Source organism: Syngnathus acus, chromosome 9 (assembly GCF_901709675.1).
Source record: "Syngnathus acus chromosome 9, fSynAcu1.2, whole genome shotgun sequence".
NCBI lineage: Eukaryota > Metazoa > Chordata > Actinopteri > Syngnathiformes > Syngnathidae > Syngnathus > Syngnathus acus.
Window position 1 is genome coordinate 14,766,139 of NC_051094.1, and position 24,028 is coordinate 14,790,166.

The following is a 24,028-nucleotide window of genomic DNA, read 5'->3' on the forward strand; positions in this document are numbered from 1 at the left end:
GGAGCCTATCCCAGCAGTCTTTGCGTGGTAGGTGGGCTACACCCAGAACTGGTCACCAGCCAATTGCAGGGCACGTATAGACGAACAACTATTCACACTCACCCCTACGGACAATTTGGAATGCTCAATCGGCCTACTTTGCATGTCTTTGGAATGTGGGAGGAAACCGGAGAACCCGGAGGAAACCCACACTAGCATGGGCAGAACATGCAAACTCCACAAGGAAGGCGGGAGCCGGAATCGGATGCTGTACCACTGAACTGTGAGGCGATGTGCTAACCCGTGTTCCACTGTGCTGTCCTAACAAGCAAAATGAAAGCAATGGTACAAAACTAATCAAATCAGAAGGTTGGTGTAGTGTCATAGTGGCCACTTTCCAGCTCGGAAGTTCATGCTTCAAATCTTGACTCTGACTTTCCTATTTGGAAATTGCATGTTCTCCCTGTGGTTGTATCGGTTTTCATCGGTGGGAGGTTGATTGAAGACAATAAATTGTCCATAACATCACGCAATAAAAGAAATGAGAAAAAATGATAGCAACATTCTTATTTCCTGCACAGTGGAGGTGAAGAGGGCCCAGGAGATTTAGACTGATATTCTATCCATCAATCCATCCATCCATTTTCAACACCGCTTATCCTGTTCAGGGTCGCAGAGGGTGCTGGAACCTGAACCCTGAACTAGTCACCAGCCAGTCGCAGGGTGCATAGCGAGACGATCAACCAATCACACCCACATTCATTCTTAAAAATCTACACATGCAGCACATTTTCTTTCTAAATACAAACCCAAAATTGAGGTTAGCATGTTGGCTTGGCCTTCGACAGACGCGCCAGCTTGTCATGTGGCCTCTTAAATGCCCACCCCTGCTTTAGAGGCAGGGTAAGCTGTGGCTCAATTGCATGAGACAAGACCAAAACTAGTTAATTCCTCCACAACCAAAATAGTGGGTGTAAATAGTCACGTAATTATTGATCTTTGTCACAGAAAAGCATGTCACAGACACGTTATTAAGGATCTTGCATGCATAGAGATTCAGCATACATAGTATATTACCTACCCTAAGGCAGTACGGTAGGGTTTATAAAAACTCCCCATGCGTAAGTGGATTTTCTCCAATCTTTGTCATGCTTACCGAAAACATGCATGATGTTTGGTCATTTGAAGACCTTTGAAGAGAAGCTTATCATGTGTGTGAATCAGTTTTGGCCCCATTTTTCAATAGACCCAAGATTTTCCAAGACACACAACCTTCTTTGAACAAAACATATCATTACAGACTTCTGTTCAACAAATACTGCACAACTTATACGACAGGGTAGCCAGCATAATATCAACAAATACATTCACAACAGGTGCACTGGCAAAAGCCAAAAAGCGTACACTTGGCTGACTGAGTGACTCGGCCAGATTCAGTGTGAATTAAGGCCCGCAGGCTGCAGCATGTTCATGCTTTGTCGGATTGTTTCTGTGGCGCGACCAACATCTTAAGCGACAGACTTAAAGCCCTATAGATATATTCCCATGCCGAAGCTTTCACTGTACACTAGGAAACACACTTATATTAGTTATTCTGATAAAACTGATGACATTGAATAATAATGCAATCACTAAACAACACATAGAATAGGCAGCTTTTTCATTGAAAGGAGTGACTGGAACTGATTTATAACCATGGTCTTATAAGGGGGCGTCGTCCGACTCCCTGATCCCACGGTAGACGGAGCTGATGTTTTCATTAGACTATAGATTTTTGTATTTTCTATTTGTTGTATTACTTATTCAAAGGCAAATTTAATGTATCATAATTTCATTTGGACACAATATTACCTAAAAATATGACAAGAATTGGGTTGTAGGAATTCCACTATGGATACTTTTTCCTGAGCTAGAAACACACACATACACACATACGTACATACACACAACTTTGAGCTCTGATCAGCTCGAGGGAGTCTCAATTTCACCTTTCAACAACTTCCTCATATAGACAGATAATAAGGTGAGAATATTCTAAAAAGAAGAAGGAGGGTGAGAAGGAACTGGTTGGTGCAGAAAAAAATAAAATGGGGAAAAATAACATTAAAAAAAATTCTGACAGAAAAAGGAACCTTTTTAAATTGAAGATCGCTGACACACTGAAGTTTAAGAACACTTGGAGCAAAGCTAACAAACCTTTTCAGCGGAGAAAGGGGGGGGGACAAAGATGCTGCTGAGGCAGGTTCCACCTGCATGACGACGGTGGGAAAGTGCTGGAATATTAGACCATTGCATTAATAATAATATCGTTAAATATTTCAGTTCTTATGTATTGCATGATTGATTCTTGTTATTGCCCAGCATCAGAAAATTCTCCATGACCTGACTGTGACAAGGTGACATTGCATTTTAATCAGTTAAGTGATATTTACATATTATTAGTTATGTGAACAAATGAACTGGATTACACTGACATAAGAAAATGTGTGTGTGTGTGTGTGTGTGTGTGTGTGTGTGTGTGTGTGTGTGTGTGTGTGTGTGTGTGTGTGTGTGTGTGTGTCTGTGTGTGTGTGTGTGCGTGCATGATTTATATCTGGCCTTTTCATACAGGGATTGCTTTTGTAAATTAAGAACTTAATAATTATGATTGTAATTATTATTATCATCATCAACAACAACATCAGCTATGAAGGTCACTAGCAGAGACATGATTGAGAGGCTGGGTGACCCCAATCATGACATGAAGATGTGGTGCTGGTTTTAAACAATGGCGATGAAGAGGAAGAAGTGCATTTAATGGGGTAGAGGATGGAAAAGGAAGGCAATGGAACAAAAACCCCCTATGACCAGATCTCCATCTCAAATTCCTGGCCTGAATTCTGGGCTCAGTGCATCCCTGGTGCGAATGATTGGGTTTTACCCAACCTCTCACCCAAAGTCCATCGGGATAAGCTCCAGCTCACTTGTCCATAATGACCACAAGTACATACAATAAAAACTGTATGGCTGTATCCTTTAGGTGAAGCAGTGTAATTTTTCTGAACAAGGCAGAGAAAAGTATGACAAATTGAAGTGGGCTGATATTTTTAAAATTATTTTGAACTAACATTTAGAAAACAAGACAAAATCAGTTATGAGATAAACGGGAAGATGAGGTTGTCAGACACAATGATAAGCACCGTAGTTTTGACAGAATGTGACAAAACAAGAAGATAACAGTAAAAATGAATTGGACATACAGTAACTTGAGATTTCTTAAATTTAAAAGAGTGAGGAGATTGGTCTGTGCAGTGCGTCGCTGGCAAAGTTGATATGTGTCTGGATTATTTCCCTGCGGGAAAGAAATTTGTGGATGTATATGCGCCGTTTAACAGTGTTGTCCATACGTGTCCACAGGGAGTGAAACTGGTTGATGCTGCCCTATCTATTTTATTAGCACTTTGCTTCTGAGCTGATTCTATTTTCTCAGGGGTCAATGCAGTGGCAAATTGAGAGGTGGTGAACAAGCTCACCAGAGTTTATCAAATGGATTCCTGATGACACTGTATGTCTTCAAAATGCATCAAGTGTAACACAAGTTTTGACCCAATGAATATGCACAGTATGATTAGTCAAGTTTGTTAACTGTCATCTTAACGGTCACGGAAAATCATTCGGCTTTCAAATTGATGTGTGTTGATTAACAATCCTGTACAAAACGATTGCTTAGTGCCAGCTCATCTGTCATTACATATGGCAAGATACAAATCACATTCATAATAGACATCATTAGCGCTCATGTTTATTTGTTTCTGAAACACAATCGCATTTGTTACACACAAATGAGCATCTTCATGATAAATAGTTCTTGCGCCAAACGATGGGTTAGCTAGCATGCTTCTTCTTGGGAGGTAGTTTTTGAGGCCATAGATATACAACAGCTAGTGTTCGTGTTCATTATAACTCATTGAATTCCTTAGCGGTTTCCGCGCGTAATGCATTGTTACAAACATCAGACACAGAGCTATGATACAAGGCACGTGCGTCATTTTATAATCAGGCCTTTAGCAAAAAGACCATCGTAGAACTGCCTCTTCAACACCGCAACACAGCATAGACATCAATACCTGCTTTCGTATTAATGTCTATGCCGGCGGTCGCCTGCCTGAATCGTATGTGCTAAAATAACTTATTTAAATCTTGATGATCCCTTGCCATACATTGTTCAGCAGATCCACTTCCACCCATCAAACAATTTTCTGAACTACCGTATTTTCCGGACTATAAGGCGCACCTAAAAACCTAAAATTTTCTCAAAAGCCAACAGTGCACCTTATACTCCAGTGCGCCTTATATATGGACCAAATTCCTAACTTTAAACTGGCCCAAAGCATTGTGTCATGAAATCAATCATAAGTGGCCCGCTGAAGACTATGAATCATGAATCAAAAAGACTATGGATCATTATTTTGCAATTATAAAGTAATTTGTTGCGTCTGAAGTTGAAGTAAAAAAGATAAAATGGAAAATGATTTGATTTGGATTAAAAATCTGACATGATGCATTAATGGTGCGCTTTATAGTCCGGTGCGTCTTATATAAGGACACAGTTTTAAAATGGGCCATTCATTGAAGGTGTGCCTTTTAGTCCGGTGCGCCTTATAGTCCGGAAAATACGGTAGTTATTGTTTTGGTCCAGATTTAAATCCATATGCATGTGTTGTCCTATTTGCTAGTTAGAGTGAAGCTAATCTGAGCATTTGTATCCACGCTTGCTCCCTTGTCCAACAAGTGAACCAATTCCCTTTGATGGCTGTCGTAACTGCGTGACAGGCTAGCAGTGAAATAACTAAAGAAAAAATGCATTGATATTGATATAGTCCAGCTGGGCTTCGTTGACAGAGTTCGGAAAGAATGTAAACATAAAATTGTACATTGTCATTGGCCACTTTTATGTCAAACACCTGCTCTCTACATTAGTATGAAGCGGGATCTACTCCCCCCACAAGCTGGTATGTAACTGTCAAACAACGAACAACAAAACAGCAGTTGCGGTGACACCACGCTATCTCGTCCCAAGTCTACAAAATATAAACTGATTAATAATATGCCATGCCCAATTGCTCCGAAGTGTGTATTGGAGTGTAGCTCTGTAATGTGATACCAGTCCACATAATAAGGATTGGCACGACTCATTGTGGACAGAAATTTGAAATTGGTACAGGTGGCTGGAACATCCTGTTCAGTATGTTAAATCTGCATGAGGCCTGTGAGAAGTAAAGAGTCTTTAATTACCGTTGCATGGATTTAGATGGTGAAGGTTGAATGTTGACTCACAGATTTTGTCTTGGAGTAGCAGGAACACAAAGCCTTATTTCAATGAATCACAAGATTATGTATAAATTGTGAATTTCCATTTTAGCGTCCTGATCATGTCTGTTGCCTCAAATGTTGAAATTAATCTAATATATCTAATATATAATATTTAATATCTCTGGAGTTCACCATGGTTCTCTGGCCAGGACCTATGTAATGTGTGTTGAAAAGAACAGTAGTTACAGTTCTTTTGTTTCATTCTTCAAGTAGTTATATTTTCAATAACTATCTAAACCAGGGGTCACTAACATGGTGCTCGTGGACACCAGGTTAAGCACAAAATAGCTTGGGAGCCTTTTAAAAAGTAAACTTGCCAGTGATAGGACAACAATTTGTATGATTTCCCAGCAATGTTGTAGTAGTGATTATAAATGTGAACTGTACACTGGCAAATATTTAGAAACATATAATCATTCTGTAACAGCCCGCTAATATTTTTTAAAGCACAATAAATAATAATTAAATAGATCAGGCCCTAACAATACCATCAGTGAAGTCCATTTTTGAACATGTTTTTTATTTCAGAAATGCGTATCAAACTAGTATGTGTGTGTGTGTGTGCGTGTGTGTGTGCGTGTGTGTGTAAGTGTGTAAGTGTGTGGTTGGGGAACTTCTTTGGGCCATTTTGTGATTTGGGGTATTTTTACATTTTTTATTAGATTGGTGTTACTACGATGAGGACAGTGATGAAAACATTTTTGTAAGTGTGAGGATGTTTTTGGGCGAGTGAGAGATTTAGTGTATGAGTGTGTTTGCAAGTGAGTGTGTGTGTGTATGAAGTAAATGTTCATTTTAAATTAATTGAGCAAAGTCTTGCTGACAGGTAAAATGAGAGACAGTCAAATATGATTTATTTTCATCTGACCACAGAGGAACACAATAACATGTTCATCAGTGAGAGAGAACTTCTTGGGAATTAATTTATGAGAGATGGTGGGGAGATGCTGAAAACATGTGTGATGAATTTTCATTCAGGTTCTTTAGTTTGCATTCCATTTGCAAAATTGCATGGGTATAAATGTATTTATATTTTCTCAAATGCAATTAAACACTCGAGGCAACTTTCTGTCATCATCTATCTTCATATACGTTTGTGACTGATGCTACTGTCTTCGTTCAAATGAGACAAACATGCTAAAACATTGTTGATGAATGATTATGAGATATGCTAGAAGATAGACATTGTTGTCTTCAGACAGCCAGGCAAGCATGGTTTGTGTCAATGAAAGCTAAGCATGCTACTTTCATACATGTATGCACAGCGAGAGCAAAAATAGAACACTTAAGGGAAAAAAAAAGGTTTTCTTATATTTTGAACTGTATATGTTGAAAACTCACAAATGTGAACTTGTATGAATGGTGCTATATAAATATAGGTAATTATCATGATAAATTTGCATTTTCAATTAGTGTCATTTTTCATTAAGACACAGATGATGTCCATTACATCTTCTGTGAGTCATTCACTGTCTTAAAACGTTTAGAGCCAAGCTTTTTTTTATTCAAACTGGTTTATTGGCGCTACTTTATGATTTCTTTGTTTACTCTGCTTATGTTTTCCCCACACTCACTTTACACTTTATCCTTTCAGAAATATATTTTAGTATGGTGTCCTTGGATGTTGTAACAGCAGTATACTATTAATATTCTTAATGATAAAGAATAGTTGAAATGCGGTATTATAATCATCCAAAAAGTCTGCAAATCATCTCGTGTTTGTTTTAGAACTTTCCCCCCTCTGACACACCGATTCAAACGTTCGTTAGCAAGCTTCGAAGAAGACTGAAAACGATCCTGATCATCGCGACATCTAAAACATGCAGGACAGCGGCTCTCGGTTCGGACACCCCTGTTTCAAAACCTAAATGGCCTAATGAATATTGAATAAAAATGCTATAAATACATCAATTAACGCAAGGAAAGAAAATGTTTTCAAAAAAGTATGACGTCATCAAAAGCTCTTGTGTGATTCTACAGTATGTAATTTAAGAGCATGGATGGATCCAATCACAAATAATAATGAAAAAATACTGTTTAGTCTCAGGTGGTGTTGAAGTGTCTTATTATAATGAAGTTGTTTACTTCTGCTGATGATATCATCCAGCTCAATCAGCATGCTCCTAGTTTCTTGTAAATTTAAGACATTTGCCTCCATCTGTCATCAGGAACTGTTCTACCAGAACAAACTATAATACAGGAGAAGCTTCAAAGGAAAACGTGTTTCCCTTGACCTTTCAAAGGTTATTGCTGAGCATCAGTTCAAGTTGTGAATCAAATAAGACAACTTTTCCACTTTAGTTCCATTATTTTGAATCCTGAGAACTCCTTTAAATTTGTTACATATGTGCCTCTCAGTACATTGATGATTGGTAGGAAGTGCAAATATTGATGGCCAATTGTCTAACTGACCTATGAGGAAAACAAAAGTGCAATTGCCAGCAATCTTAAGGGGTTTAAAGAGTTAATATAGATTCCACAGTTAGAGTACAGCTATTTTGATGAAATACCTGAATTTTGATGAAATAGCGTCATTTCACATCACTATCTCCTCACTGTGGGACACTTTGCCAATACTATTAAAACCTGGGCAAGGAATTGACGACAATTGGAATGTGTGGCACAGACACATTCATACTCACATCAAGCAACTGCAGTGTCATGCACTTTTATGTTTCAGTCACACTGAGGATGCAGCCTCAATGTCCCCTGATAATGTCATAAAACGTCATTCAGAGGAAAATTAAATTGATTGAAACAGAACTTTAAAAAATGTATGGAAACACTTGAACCAGAGAGTGTTTGACTTTTCAAAAGTTACAGTAACACCTGCAGACAATTTGTCTGGTAACTAATTTCTTTGGGCCGCTAGCTATGCACTTCCAGTGATCGAATATCAGAGCTGGCTTTCTGCTCATGTTCCGGGCTCTATGGTTGATGGTAACACAATATATCATTTAAACCCAAACCTCCTTCGACCTCGTGCTCCATCATTGATAATGTGTCCCAGTGCATGTGCAAGATGTCGCTTTCACCGAAAAGCAAAGGAGAAAATATTGTGACACCTTAATGAAGTCATCACTTTAAATTGTATGGCTTGAAGCAGCACAGCAGCCTAGTAGTTTACCACTTTGTGAAAAAATGCTAGAGGAAATACTTCAGCAGTTTCTGAAATGTACAATTTCAGGAATTTAGGTATTTCATTCTGTACAGACCATAAGAATTAATTAAAAGCAGGCGTCATTGTGTCGAATGTATTGCCACATGGGATCAGGAACGCTACGACTTTGCCGCTACATCTGCAAATGCAAATGCATATATCAACATCACCCAGGAACGCTGTTGTCTCTGGGTTCATCTGAAATGGACTGAGGCAATTTGGAAAAGTGTGCTGTGGTTTGGCAAGTCCACCTTTCAAATTGCTGTTGGAAATCATGGACGTCGTCTCCTCTGGGACAAAAGGATCATCTGGACCATTATCATTGCCAAGTTCAAAAGATAACATCTGTAAAAAAATATGGAGGTAGCAACACATGCTACCATGCAAATAACTTTATTATGAGGGCTCAGGTAACGACCAATAAAGGCTCATTTATTACCTAGGTTTGGTCATTTGACATTCGCAAGATGAGCCCTTAGGCACTGGGATGTCAACAGCAAGTGACAAAAAGGCTGCTCCTTGAGACTGATAAAAATATAATGTTGTTGCCCAACTCAAATTATACAAATGTAAAATTAATACAAATACCATGTTTAGACTAGTGGGGCCACATAAAACACATTGTTGTAAAGAAATATTTGACCTGATTTCCCCTTCAAATATGAACTATTGTTCTTATTAAGTACAGTTAGAACTTTGATACAGTTGAGATGATACAGTTGTTAGGCAATAATCCTTAGAAAATATTTAAGGATTTTATTTAGCATAACAAATTTACACTTTTTAATAGATAATAAACATTAAAATTCAAAATGTTAGATGTCTAGAGTCTGTGACTGTGTTTGACTTGGGCCCACAGATGAGTAAAAGTCATCAAAGTCAGTGAACAGAACTTAAACTTAGAGCAAGTGAAGGTCAGAACTTTTTATTTTATGTCCGATAGGTTTCTGCTGGTAGTTTTCTCCTGGTATTATTGCGATAACAGCATCTGCTCTATGCACTAAGCCCATTAAGGCTCGGCGGCGCTTAATGGATGTGTGGACGAAAGTGCATGCAAGGGCTGCAAGCAGATGAGAGGGATGAGGAAAAACAAAAATGGGTAAAAATAGAAAAATGGGCAAAAGATACAAATGATGATAACACATTTACATATATAGACTTAAAGGGACATTAGGATACTTTTAGGAAGGTCCAGGGCCATATTTAAGTTAAATAGGAATTCCTAAAATGTATTTCAAATTCACGCAAACTGAATCCACAACCACAATATCTAATTTTTAGGTAATGCAAATTGGTGTTTGTCAAAAAACATCATTATCAGGAACTTCATACATACTGTCAATGGTAGCCACATTTATCGTGGGTTTCTACTGTAAATGCTTCTTTGTAAACAAACGAGCTTTAACATGCCAACTATGTATAAAAAATATGATACATTTTGTTGAGAATGTGGACAGAGGGGGAAAACAAGAATTAAGTGACTGTCGAGCTGCTTAACTCACAAATATTTACAAAAGGGAGTAACTTGCTGTGAATAGGCTACTTGACACTTAAATGACCTACTGTATTGCACAAAACAGACTGATTTAGCTTCGTGGTTGACAGCATTAACTGTGTTCATGAGTGGGAGTGAATGGTTGAGTCAATGACTGGTCAGCTGGGATAGGCTCCAGCAAACCAGCGACCTTTGTCAGGAAAAGCGGTTCAGAAAAGGGACGGATGGACATATTTTTATTTACATTAGGTTCGGAGGTGAACAGCATACAAAACATAGAAACAAATGTATTAGGAATGAAACATTGCAATAAGAACGTAGGGGTGAAGTGATGTATTGGCAGAAAACCCAAGCCATCCAAAATCCATTCAGGAAGCCCAAACCTCAGAACTTAAAGGGAGAGTGTGCCAACTGTAATTTTATTGACATTATGTTATGAAGGTCTAACTCACGGCACTTTGAATCTGAAATAATACCGTGCATGTAAATGTACCAATGCAAATCCAGTATTGATTGTAGATTCAGAATAATAAGATAGGAAAAGCAGTGACCTCAGGATAAAACAAAGCTGAAAAGAAAAACAACTCCACACTGATAATCTCTTGGGGGTGAACCTGACACATGGCCAGCTTTGAGACGGCATAAACCCATTTGTAAATATGTCAGTCATGAGCATGCCAAATATATCCAACAAGCGGTGGCAACAACTGGTGTAACTTGAAGCAAGAGCGTTAGGGATTAGTTTTGCACAGTGGCTGAAAAGTAATTCATTTCCTGTAATATGACTGATGTTTTTGTTGGCACCAAAATACTATATTCAATATTGGATACGTACTGACATTTTGATTTTGTTTTCTTCCCAGTTGTCTACCTATTTACGAAACTTAAAACGAGTGTGCTGTGATATATATACTGTGTATGAATGTCTTCGTGTGTGTGAATGTACAGTCAAATTTAAAATCATTAATCATTAATAATAATTTCGGGCTCGACTGTTGGCCTATCCCTGTCACAAAAAGATAGTCACCCCAGGGGTATGAATCATTTCAGGCTTGACTATATACACTATCATTCAGAGGTTTGGGGTCATCCAGACAATTTAGTGTATTCCATGCACAAGGGTTTTCTACATCGATTAGCCATCTAATACAATTAGCAAACACAATGGCAAACATTATATCACGAAAATATCCTGTATTGTAGAACAGCATTGGTGCACTGGCCCTTTAAGGATGAAGTCAAAACAAAGCGTATAGGAGCCGGTTGCACGGAAGTAGTTTCGTTTCAATCGTCTGCGAAATGACATCTAATACATTTTGAAAAGAAGAAAAGAAACGTTCACTTCTTGAACATGTTGTTAGTGGTGTAATTTGGTCCATTTATTTTTGTAATCGGTAGTTAAGGAATTCGGGAACTAAACGAAAGGTAGTGAGCGTGCTACCTAGCTAGCTTCAACAACACAAGCGGCCATGCCTCCCTATTCTGAATTGAGGAAAAGCAATCACTTCTATTACTTCATCAAATTTACCCTGAATGTCTATTCGATGCTGTTTTCGGTAAGTTGTATTTATTCTTTTTTAATTCACCTGCGATTAATAAAATAATGATGTTAAAGTGGGTCTTAAATTGTAAACGCGAACACCCAGAGACACACCCAGACTTCGTTTAAGAATACCTGAATTTAAACTCCAGTCTGTACATGCATCATTATGCAATTCAAGACAAATAATTGGATATGCTAAAACATTAGGATGGATCAACATAATATTCGGCATACACTAATAAGTATTACTTCCTCTCGTTTGGCCACACTTTTCAATTGTATCCCTTCTTTCTATGAAACCAAGGACCCTATTGATAGGCGGCTTGAGTGCTGTATGACAGGTATAAAATGCTGTAATAGCGATTAAAGATGCTGTATTGAGTAGCAAATATGATCATGTTTCTCTAAACTCTATAACGAATCAACAATAAGCATGTCGTTATGTATATTTACTCTTTGTTAATGTCAACTGAAGTTGCTACATTTTCCAAAGGGATTTAGTCCAGGGATGCAAGCTAGCTGCAAACATATGCTGTTTCACTACAGATATTCCAACTGCAACCCCTTGCCTTTTGGAAAGGGGGAAAACGTTTCAATATAATTTACTGTCGCGTAATGCACAGTATAAACAGTATACAAAGTTGATGCTCGTGGAATTTGGTGTCGTCGCTTCACACATCGTTCACAGCACGGTGGTGCAGGGCGTTGGACCCCCTTAAAGGGATCAATTATTGTTCTGCCGATATTAAAATGACAGCGGCACATGCATGCTTTTACTAACAGTGACAAACGATTTGGGTATTTACACACAAACAATTGCATACTAATAAACATGAGCTACTGTGTAATAACACATCATGCAACAATTAGCTCGAGTGGTGTTATATTTGATAATTGTGTTACAAGTTGTTCAATAAGATTAGTGTTGCAGGCCACAGCATCAGGGGTGTACACACTAGTGCTGGGGTCTTTTGCTAAAAGATCTCTAAATCAAAAATATGCCTTTTTGAATGTAATACTTTTGTTGTTCGGGTTGACAATGTTTAACTAAATAGTGTACTTATTCAATTTCAGTGATATAGAACTGTGTTGCATTGACTAAATATCTCCCCCGATTTACTTAACTATTTAAGTGGCAAGCATTTTCACAAAAGGCAATCTGTAGAGTAGTGTTTCCCAACTTTTTTTCATTCAAGGAACACATTTATTCAGAAAATCACACCACCAACACGTGCATGTTCTACATCAAAATTCATTATATAGTTGGAAAAAAAGTAGATGCTTTTCATTCTATTTCTTTTTTCTAATTAAGTGCAAGTTTTTAAACAATTAGACAGTGTCAGGAATGAACTTTTGGAACTGATTGTGATTAAAATCCAAAAGAATCAACTGTGTTTACTGTTTTAGACTAGCTCCATGAACTTTGTGACAATAAGAATAAAGTCACATTTTAAGACCCCCTGCTGAGTGGTTATCACAGTGAAGGTGGCACGACTTGTCTATGTTCTTTATGTTAGTGTAAAATGCACAATAAATCCAGGTTTTACTGTCGAACTACGTGCTGGGGTTTCCGTCAGTCTTCAAACACACCACGGCCGTCAGAGCGTCACTGCTATTGATCGCATACAGCAGCTGAGCCACACACATCAACTGAACATGTGCCGATGCACACGAATCAGACCGACACAAGAGGAAAAGTCAAGATTCGCAGATTAGCCATGCACGATTAACAAGTGGCTGACGAGGCGTACGGACACCAATTGACACAGGCCGCGGTGCATGACCTGTACGTGCCTGAAAATCGGCAGACGCGAGACTGAAGAGTTGAATTCATGCGATAACAACTGTGTTTATAGGGAGCTACTTGTATATATAGCCACAATAGCCACACTTGCCTTTTGTTCACATTGATGCGCGTTTGGACATTATTTACGGTACTTTAGCTCTTCTACCATGGGCAAGTACATTATGTGTTTAAATGGTGTTATTTTGTTATGTTTAATTTATTTCAAGTTTGATTTTTGTCTTTCTTTCGACTCATATCAAGCTATGTAGTTACCTATTTATGCAAAACAGCACACTTTGATATGTACTGTTTGTGAATAAATAAAAAACAAGTTTGCATCTTCTTCATGTTTGGTGGCAGATACAAGCTGCCGACAACATGCAAATGCCAGAGTTTGCGTTGTGATTTTTTTTTTGTTTATAAGAAATATTTCATCAGGCATTTTCTATTGATTGCCTATCAATCACGATACGTGTTGATATTGAATTATTGCCCAGTTACGGTGAGCCAAAAGGCAAAGATCTTGATTCACTGTTCTACATTCCTACCCTCACCTAGGGTCACGAACTGTGGGCCGTGACCGAAAGTGCAGGATCCCAGATACAAGTGGCTGAAATGAGTTTCCTCTGCCGGGTGTGTGGGCTCTCCCATCGAGATAGGGTGAGAAGCTCTGTCATTCGAGAGGGACTTGGAGTTGTGCTGCTGCTCCTCCATCATGAGCCAGATGAGGTGGCTTGGGCATCTTATTAGGATGCCTTCTGGATGCCTCCCCAATGAGATGTTCTGGGGGGGTCTCACCAGCAGGAGACCTTGGGGATGACCCAGGACGTGCAGGATCGTTAATTCTTGACTGTGTATTATTAGGTTTAAAAAGAATTGTAGTCATTGAAAGGCTCCTATTTATGACAGTGAAATCAAATGTTCTTCTGTTGGATAGTAGAAAGTACAATCAGCCTGTGTATTCAACTGTTGCCGTTCATCCCAGAGAATGCATTGAGCTTGGCCGAGCCGCATGAGTGCACGCCCGACCTCCAGGTCCCTGTTTACGAGCCTAACCTTGAGGCAACCCGTGTACGGGCTAGGAACATTTCCATTAAGGGTTCATCATTGGGATCTTTTGAACCGTGCTTTCTCTGGTCTTTCAGCTCTAGACCTGTTTTCCGTGGGTGACCCTTCAAGGGGCATAAAGCCCCAGACAACTTTGCTCCTAGCATAATTCGGAGACACAAATCCCTCTACCACAATAAAGTGACAGCTCCTTGAGGATAAATAAATAAATTAAGATTATCTCATTATCTGTACTTTGCCCAACTTCATCTGATAATGTACCTGATTATCATGCATCTGCACAAGATTACTAAAAAGGACTTCCTGAACAAATTGACTCACTGCATTTGCATGATAATTATCTCCTTTTACAAAGCCGGTCCATGGCAGAAATATGGCCCCATTGTTACACCCTTCCATTACGTTTAAACCTGTTAGACTTAAACTAGTGTAAAATGTTATTGTCCTTGGAGAAAACAGTGTTGGTGGTAATGTGTGGGTGTGTGAAAGAATACGACAAAGAGGAGTAGTTCAATGTCACCTTTACATGTGTGACAGAATCGTACATTTAATTTAATATCAACTCCATTAACAAATTACTCCTGTGAGCCATTACCTTAACGTGGTGGACAAGCTTGTGTATCCCAATCATCCTCGTAGCTAAGTTGTCTGGGGCTTTATTACCCAGGGTCACACTTGGTAAACCGGTCCTAGATGAGGGACCAGACAAGTAATCACCACGATGAATAAAATAACCATCTTTCTCGATGGGGGTCACCTGGGTACCACTTTGGAGCCAGGCCAGGAGGTGAGTTTCAAAGGCAAATGTCTGGCCTGGCTAAGTGAAAGGAAACCATGGGACCTCCTTCTCATGGTCTCATCTGCTGTGATGAAGTGGACATAGAGGTCAGTTGCAATGTGAGTTGGGTTTTGGATAAAGCCAGGGACCTTGACAGTCCATTCCGGAACTACAGAAGCTGGCTCTAGGGATGTGCAATGTTACCTCCCTGGAAAGCAAGGAGCCCCAAGCTGGGGAATTTGTATTTTTTCAAATGTGTCGGTATAAAATGCTGAGATGCATCACTGTTTGGCTGCTAAATTACATACAGAGAGACAGCAATACTTTTTCAAAGAGCAAAGAAATTCTTGCTGCAATCCTAACAGCACATTGTAGAGTCATTCTTGAAAGTATGACAAAAACCCTCTTCTTTTTGTCCAGCTGGTGGGTCTCTGTGTGCTCTGTGTGGGGGTGTACGCCGAGGTGGAAAGGCAGAAAAACCGAACGCTGGAGGGTCTCTTCCTGGCTCCTGCAGTGGTGCTGATCCTGCTGGGTCTGGTAATGTTCACAGTCTCACTTGTGGGCATGGTTGGCTCCCTCAGAGATAACAAAACCCTGCTGCACATGGTAAGAATGTTCAAAAGAAATCATGTATGTGTCTTTTCTATTGCACAGTTTTAAGCAGAGGTTTAGAGCCAGTCAGCACAGGCAAAAACATCGTTACAAACAGTACAGTCAAACCTCTACATAGGAATTTAATTCGTTCCAGGACCTACTTCATATGTTGAAATAGTTGTATGTTGGATCAAATATTCCCATAGAAATACACTCTAATTCGTTTAATTCGTTCCACAGCAAAAAACAACAATGACCCCTTAAATACTGCAGCTAATTCCACATAGCAATAAAACAAATGCATTATATCAGAGAGATGTAAAAAGAAATGCATTACAAGGAAATAATAATAAAAACGGGTTTTGATTGTCACTGTACTTTAGCGACACATAGAGATACATACGTTCCGTAACTTACTGTAACTTACAGTATTTGAAGTTCAAACTAAATTAGCTTATTTATTTTATGTTTTATATATTTTGTTCTATTTTTCAGTTTTTGTTTTTATCCAACTTACATAACATTAACACAATATATGGCGTTGGCTTTCTTACACATGATCGTTTCAGTGATCGTTTTGCCAGCAATCTCCTTGTCCTTTGTCCTTACAAGCAAAAGGCGTTCCATCTCTTCCAGGGCAGGGCTGCGACGTTTAAAAATGATGGTGATCCTCTTGGATAGCTTGACCGCTTTGAGGGCTTGCTTCTGCTTAATGATCATCGAAATTGTTGAAACGTTTTTATGGCCATATTGTGTCGCAAGATCACTCACGCACTCCGCGCTCATGTTTTCTTATGATTTCTTGTATTAATTGCAAGGAAATCATCACCTTCCTTATTTCACCACTCCTTTGCATTAGCCTTCTTGGGATGCTAACTGATGTCATCCCAACATGCCGCCGTCTAGCAAGCTAACCAGGATAACGTCAAATGTTGAGAATTACTTCGGATGTTGAATCAAATATTTGATCAAATTTCACATCGTATGTTGAAAAATTCTTATGTTTAAGCAATCGCATGTAGAGGTTTGACCTATGACTACCGCGAATGCAAAATCACAAATGTCAAAATGCAGTAGATGTAGAATTAAAAAATAAGATGCAAAATGAATTGTCAGTTTACCAATTGTGAGCCTGCACTCATCTGAAATGCAAGAGCCGTATCAAAAATTCCACAGTGTCAGTTTTAAAGTTTCAAACGCAAACAGCCACAATAACGAACATATTGTTATTTAATGTCGCTGACAATTTCAGTGAGTATTTTATTTTCAAATTATGTCGCTCCTGCTGGATCTCATTAGATTTGTAGGAGTACTTTGTGGCCAGTATGTTTGTTGAATATGTTTGCAAAGTGATGTTCCGTGTACTAATGCTTGTTCTGTGCCTCCACAGTTCCTCTGCGTTCTCTGTGTGTTGCTTCTTCTCCAGGCTGTCGCCCTCATTATCGCTCTCATTTTTGAGAAGAAGGTAAACTGGTGGCAGCGAGTTTGATTATCACGTCTCTTCACAACGAGCTCACGATGGCTTTTTGTCATTTGTCATCATTCATTGACTTTTTCATGGTGCCATTGGTTCCAGACGTCTTCCCTGTTTCAAAGCAGCATACGAGAGGGAATCAAACACTACTACGACGACCTGGACTTCAAAAACATCTTGGATTATGTGCAAGAAAAGGTATATGGAAATATGGATTTACTGTATGACAGTAAATGATAAACATGGAAGTGATTTATGACTGAGTGCATATTGAAGGGCATGTCTTCAATGCATTTTACTGAACTAGACTGAGACTATACAGTACGATGAAAAGCAACATCAGAGAATTGTCTGGTTTCCAGTGTTGCTTTGAAAAGTTTTGAGTTTATTATTATTTTTTATTTAAATAAATATTTATACTGCATACCCTGCTACTTGAGCGCTCACCAGTCAAAAGAGTCCTCAGGGAAATTTCAAAATGACAGCACCCTTGAACATCATCAATATTTCTCATTTATACAACTCGCATCGGGGCATATTCCCCCATTTGCATTTAAGTCAGTGCCTTTTGCGCACTTTCAAGGCTCAGCGATTCATCCATCTAGGATTCTGGCACACCCATCGTGCATAACTTGGAAATCAATCAATCATTCAATCAAACCATCAATCAATCAGCTTTTATTGGCCAAGTTTGGCCATGCCAAACAAGGAATTCGACTCCAGTTGATCTCAGCCTCTTTACAACATTTAAGTGACTAACAACATTTAAGTGGCAAGAGCAGGATGTTATTGACCCTACTTAAATTCTCATAAATGATATGAGGGGTCATTGAGCCACAATGAGTTCTATGTTTTAATAACTAAAAACATTTGACAGTTCATGTTAGTGTGGGATTTTCTATTCGTCCTACGTTTTCTATTTGAGCATTAAACACTGAAATGGTATTGGCGCAATTAATGCTTCACAGCAACTTGGCAATGCTATGTATACAGCTAGACAACTTGAGTTGTCCTTCAGTGTTTGAGAGAGGTGTGAGCCAATAGATTGATTTGATTATCCTTTATCCCATTAACATTTAATTTGCCATCACACACTGAGCAATTAGTTTTTCAAAATGGGATGCATAAAGAAGTCAGTCTAACCAAATTGTTGTTTGGTCCAGTTTTCATGTTGCGGAGGAGATGAATATAAGGACTGGGGAGTCAACCAATACCACTTCTGTAATGGTACCGGTCCACTCGCATGTGGAGTTCCATATACCTGCTGCGTCCGCCGTGAGGTGAGTGCTACTCCTACATCGAACTGCCGTAGGGTTGTATATTTTGGAATGAGAAAATATGCCTCACAAGTCACAAACAAAAACTGGTCCTGCATGAAACCACACGATGTCAGCACGTCCCATGAGACTCCACTGGTGAGCATTGAAAAGATAAAACTGTTGACTCCTTGATTATAAAACCCAGCACACAGGAGGCGCCATTGGCACTTGTTGCCATCACCATTAGTGCCGCGTGTGTGTTTTTTTCTTGAGGTTGGCGCGGAGTAGCAAACATGCTTGATACTGGTCGCTCAAAAAATATACGAAGAGTGGGTGGCGCTAAGGGCTGATGGCAACGAGCATCAATGGTGCCTTGTGCGCGCCGGGCTTTAAGAGGAGAAATATGACAGTGACTGTTGAAAGGGACAAGCAGCTAGGTAGGTGGTTTCTACGCCTCTGCAGCTCAATACAGTATTTATTATACTAAAAGACAAAAGCGCTGTAATGCAAAAATCAATCTTTGTGCATAACTCGCCATCTGCCCTGTCAGGTTTGGTCTTGTACGTCTGTAAGCTAGATGGTTGGGTTGTTAGATGCAACCATGTCTGGGCTGACCTAAACATATTCTTATTATATTTAATAATAACATTATTGCATGATTATTAATTGAGGTGAAACGATTAATCAATAACTAACGCCCATATTAATCAATTATTTTTGATATTCAATAAAACGTTTGGATTTGTTTTTTAAATTTAAAAGTGTACAGATGCTCAGAATGTCAGCTTCTCAACAGTGAAGATCCAATCTTGTCTTTAATTTTCAAATGGGCCGATGGTTCTTGTTTGGGGGAAAGAGCAGATGGCCTTTTCTGAGTTCAACAATTTACATACATTATAATAATGTTTAATGATTCAGAAATGTAATAGTCAATTATGATGGGTCTATGGCTTTTCTTGCTAGTCATGGCTAAAACATGTCAGTGGAAATAGAAAACCGGTGCTTTAATTTGCTAATCACAGCTTGACCTGCCATTACAAATAGTGCTAAATGCCCTTCAGTCTTCAGAATGCAATATGGCTCCGCTGCACTAGTCATGGTGTCATGAACAGATCATTTGTCAAGTTGCGAAGAACCAAATATACTTCATACACGTGAGCCTCGTTTTTACACGCTTCGATTCCACGCGGTTTGGTCATGAACCCCAATATTTTTTGTCATAAAGACATTTTCAAGTATTTTAAATGGATGATATAAGGACCGTACAAAGCTAAATGACTAGCGCTAGTGATTTGATGAATATCTGTGACAAATGTAAAGGTGTTTGGTAATAAGTCATACTGTTTGATTTTTATGACTGCTTTATTGCAGTGTTATGGATATCTAGGATTGTTTTTGATTTGGAAAGAGGGAAGTTCACGGAAGCACCTCAACCACACAGTCACTCATATGTCAAAGAGCGTGGCCGGACACAGTAGTAGAATAAGTGGCTGCTTTATTCTCTCTTCCATCCAATTCACATCGCATCAAAATGACTGACTCAAGCCACCTGATATTGTCATCTGCGTATTGATTCTCTTTTAAGAAAATGTCAACAGACTTCGATGTGTGTGGAGAATTCAAGGTGATGGACAGCAAATGGGTGCCCAACAACATGCCGACCTAAATTAACATAACAAAGGGCCCCTTTGGCTGCCTAAAAACATACCTTTCTAAGGAAAACAAGACTTTCTATACAACGGGCTATATATGTTGGGCTTAACGCGATCACCAAATACTGGACCCCACAGTCCGCATAAAATCGAGATTTAGGTGTTTTGATACATACAATATTGCTAAAGAAATGTTCAGTGTAACAATTGTGTGTGTACTGTGTATGTGTACTGTAAGCCTCAACAAATTAGGTATGCTTTCTGTAATGTCATTTTCTACCGAACTTGAACTTAATGTAATGATACCATTTGTCGAAACATTCGCATCCTCAATTGATATGATGCACAGCATGATTGGTCTCATATTGGTGAGGACTTTTTTTCCCCCTTCACTTTATTTCCCATTGGTGAAGATAGCAGCAAAATAGCTTCTACTTTATCACTGTAAAAAGAGACTTTAATTATTTCCAAGTCCGTATCGTACAGCCAGACATGTTCTGTTATAGATAGCCTTCATTTCCCTCTTGAAATGAAGCGGTAATCCTTGAGGGGCTCCTCTGTGCGCTCAATGACAGGTATCATCCTTGTTCCTCCCCTCAAAGCGCTGATACGGACTTTGGAAGTGGTGCAACTATGCTGAAGCAATAAGGAACAGTTGCCCTGTCTGACACTCACAAGCTCGGACACATTGAAGCGTTTATTAGAGAGGTGGAACATGGGCCAAATTGCCACCATTATCGGTTCTCAGCTATCACGGCTGCTGTTTTCTAGCACACAAGTTCATGCTCTAGCAAGCAGGTGTCGTGGGCGCCCAAACTTTCTCCATTCCCCCACCACCCCCATGTAAGAGTAGCATGCCACTGATGCATTATGTCCCCACATTTTGTGTCTAGTTTCAGACTCCCTCATTATGTTTTTTTTCCACAGGTAGGAGAGGTCATTAACACCCTGTGCGGTTCCAAGGCTCTGGATAGGCAGGTATGTGCAATTGGAGATATTTGTTTCGATTCTATTGCAGTATTGCCATTAAGGATGTTTGCGCGTCACAGTTAATGAAGGACATTGACACAATAGTTTGGTTATGGGAACGCAATAGAGGTGGGAAAGACAAGCAATGTTTACTGGAATACATCCAATTCTATTTCGGCAAGAATGACACGTTTTAGAATACCTCTTTCTAAACTGACATGCAATGTTCTTGTGAAATCTGACAATTTGAAAATATGGTAAATATATTAGAAAAAAAGGTCTAGCGATTTGTCAAGAACATCTCTGTTTTTGGTTTTGAGGTCACACGGCAATTTTCATGTCAGTTGATATTAAACATTTTAAAATTTGTGTGTGGAGGTATGCATGAAGGATCTTTTAAAGAATACCTTTTTGAGTTGTGCACCTCGCAGTTGAATCTAATACCTTTTTTGAGTTGTGCACTTCGCAGTTTAATTTTCAATTAAAAAATGTATGCTCTTGTTGTCTTTTTGCTGTGCATCAGCGTGAAAGCCTCCATGAGGAGATTCACGTGCGAGGCTGCATCCACGCTGTCAACCTTTGGATGAGTGACAACATTGGAATAACTGTCGCACTCTGCTGTGCCATCGGGCTGCCACAGGTAACTTCTAGTCTAAAGCTTTTTTGCAGAATTCCTTTATGGTTGAGTTCCAAAGTTGATGGAAGGTTGTTTGCTTTAGCATGGTGCCTGCTTTGTTCCATTAGATGGAGATTTATGTAGAATGAGAAAAAAAGTGTTGAAATATTTGCACTTAGATCTGATTACTGCAAGAAAACTCTTTCCCCCCCTCTTCTAGATTACCCTTTCATTTATTATTTGCCTTGTACTTCGATGCCAACCGTAATAAATGCAAATCAGAAATTAACAGACATGAGTGAAACACCATTGAAACAGTTTCTGTTAAACAAAGCTTGTCTTATTTCTCATTCAGTTTGTCTTGAGCGGTTATACAGTGGCTATAAAAGGTCTACCGTATTTTCCGCACTATAAGGCGGCTTGTGTGCTTTTTAAAAAAAAAAAGAATAATAATTCTATAGGCTAGAATCGCTTGATTGACATACATGTAAGCCTATCAGGAGGCAGTCACAGTGACTCCCCCCCCCTCCTCACTTCAGCACATAGACACCAAAGCTAAGAAGCTAATCAACGCATTACGCATTACGCATTACGCATCAACGCACGCACTCGCTTTTTTCTTTTAAACTAAAGAAAGTTTATAACCAGCAAAAATTAGTGGGGTTGCTGGACCAAGTAAGAAGCCAAACCGAATCACTTTAATCCCATCGCTTGATTGACATACAGGTAAGCCTAACGGGAGGCAATCACAGTGAACTGCAGCAAGTTTGGCTGCGCAACTATAACATAAATAACAAGTTTATCAAACCGTTCATGTCTCTCCAAATCATTAAATCCATCAAAATCTTCGTCCTCTGTTTCAATCTCTGTCCTCTGTGTTATAAACATCTTCTGACTCCGGAAGTCGGTGAATGGAACTCATTGTCAGCGGTGGCTCCAATTATTCCACAGGCCTAGTGCGACCTTATAGTTGCAGCCTCGGCCAAACTATGAAAAAAAAAGCGACTTATAGTACGGACAATACAGTATATGTATAGGTTATGGTATGTCATGCCTGTGTTTGTTTGAACCTGCGTGCGCGTCTCCCTGCAGCTGCTTGGCATCATCCTGAGCTGTGTCTTCTGGAACCTTCTGGTTGAAATGAGCGAATCTGTTGACATGGTGGACTTCAAGCTGAAGAAGCTCGAGTTCAAATACAGTGAGCTTGACCTGGCCGGTGCCGGCTGTTGTATGTGTTTGCCGAGGGACGGCGGCTACTTGCCCGTTCCAGCTTCCGAGCCCGAACTAGACCCCATTGACATTCACCTGCGGAAGTTGAAGAAGCAGCCGCCTCGCACGCACGCTCAGCTCCGAGAACTTCAACAGTCCAGGTCGGCCACCGGGCTGGACGAGGTAGACATAGGCCGCAAGCTGAAAAGGGAACACTGAAAGGTCTTGTCACCCTTCTTGCCTTCTCGGCGACATTGTCATAGTTTCATTTTTGTTTGATTTGTGTTGCACTACTTAATGGTTGAACCTCTGCTGATTGATTTAGGGAATTTGCTCAGCCAAAGGGATACAAAGTACTTTGTCACTTTGAGTGTTCTGTTTACGAGAAATTCTGTGAACAAACTAACTGCAGCATCAGGTTTTTTTGTCTTTGTTTATGGTGTTCATTAGTATATGATTCTCATATTTTAATTAGATTTTACCTTTGAACTTGAGCTACATCTTGTGTTGAAGCTTACCTCAGGCTGTTTCAAAGAGCCCAATTGCGAAGAGGATGAATCTTGTACCTTGTGTAAAAATTTATTGTAGAATAATGGAAGATTTTCAGTGTCGTGAAAATAAGACTAGCCCGTATGTCATGCATTTGTGACAGATGTGTACAGGTTGCTTAAAATAATGGTTTGGATCTCAGTTGGATTTGTGTAGTCAGTGTACACTGTAAAACTGATAGTTGTGGAATAATAATGGGATGCATGTTTTGTACTGTGTATGAATTAAATTATTCGTAAAGTGAGCTTTCAATAAGGAGGTCTGTGTTTTACACATTTTTTAAAGGAGTTTTTGTTATTTCCATCATTTAAGGGACAACTAAAAGGAAAACACAGCCGTACAGCTGTTTGACAGTTGAGTGTTTTAAGCTAATACAGTTTGCGACCACTGGAGTTTCCCTCCAACTCCTGCCTTGTACCAACACGACTGCTCTTGTTAATAAACTGGAATTTGTCTACTGATTCGACTGCGATTGTGTGAGTTCCTTCTATTATATACAAACGATAATTTTGCAACTAAAAATTTATGCCAATTCGTGAAAGAAC

General features: G+C 39.3%; 1 protein-coding gene across 1 annotated transcript; it reads left to right on the plus strand.

Moving 5' to 3' along the window:
* Nucleotides 1-11,206: 11,206 nt before the first annotated feature.
* Nucleotides 11,207-23,944, plus strand: zgc:110329 (uncharacterized protein LOC550500 homolog). Its single transcript, XM_037259274.1, has 8 exons — nt 11,207-11,542; nt 15,582-15,767; nt 17,146-17,220; nt 17,332-17,427; nt 18,393-18,509; nt 21,068-21,118; nt 21,633-21,749; nt 22,818-23,944. The coding sequence occupies exons 1-8, from the start codon at nt 11,456-11,458 to the stop codon at nt 23,151-23,153; spliced, it is 1,065 nt and encodes a 354-aa protein (XP_037115169.1). The 5' UTR covers nt 11,207-11,455; the 3' UTR covers nt 23,154-23,944.
* The last annotated feature ends 84 nt before the right edge of the window (nt 23,945-24,028 follow it).

Coding starts and splice junctions, on each gene's coding strand:
- zgc:110329 (XM_037259274.1), top strand. CDS start 11,456: ATGCCTCCCTATTCTGAATTGAGGAAAAGCAATCACTTCTATTACTTC. Junction 18,510..21,067: donor CCTGCTGCGTCCGCCGTGAG/GTGAGTGCTACT, acceptor TTTTTTCCACAG/GTAGGAGAGGTCATTAACAC. Junction 21,750..22,817: donor GTGCCATCGGGCTGCCACAG/GTAACTTCTAGT, acceptor GTCTCCCTGCAG/CTGCTTGGCATCATCCTGAG.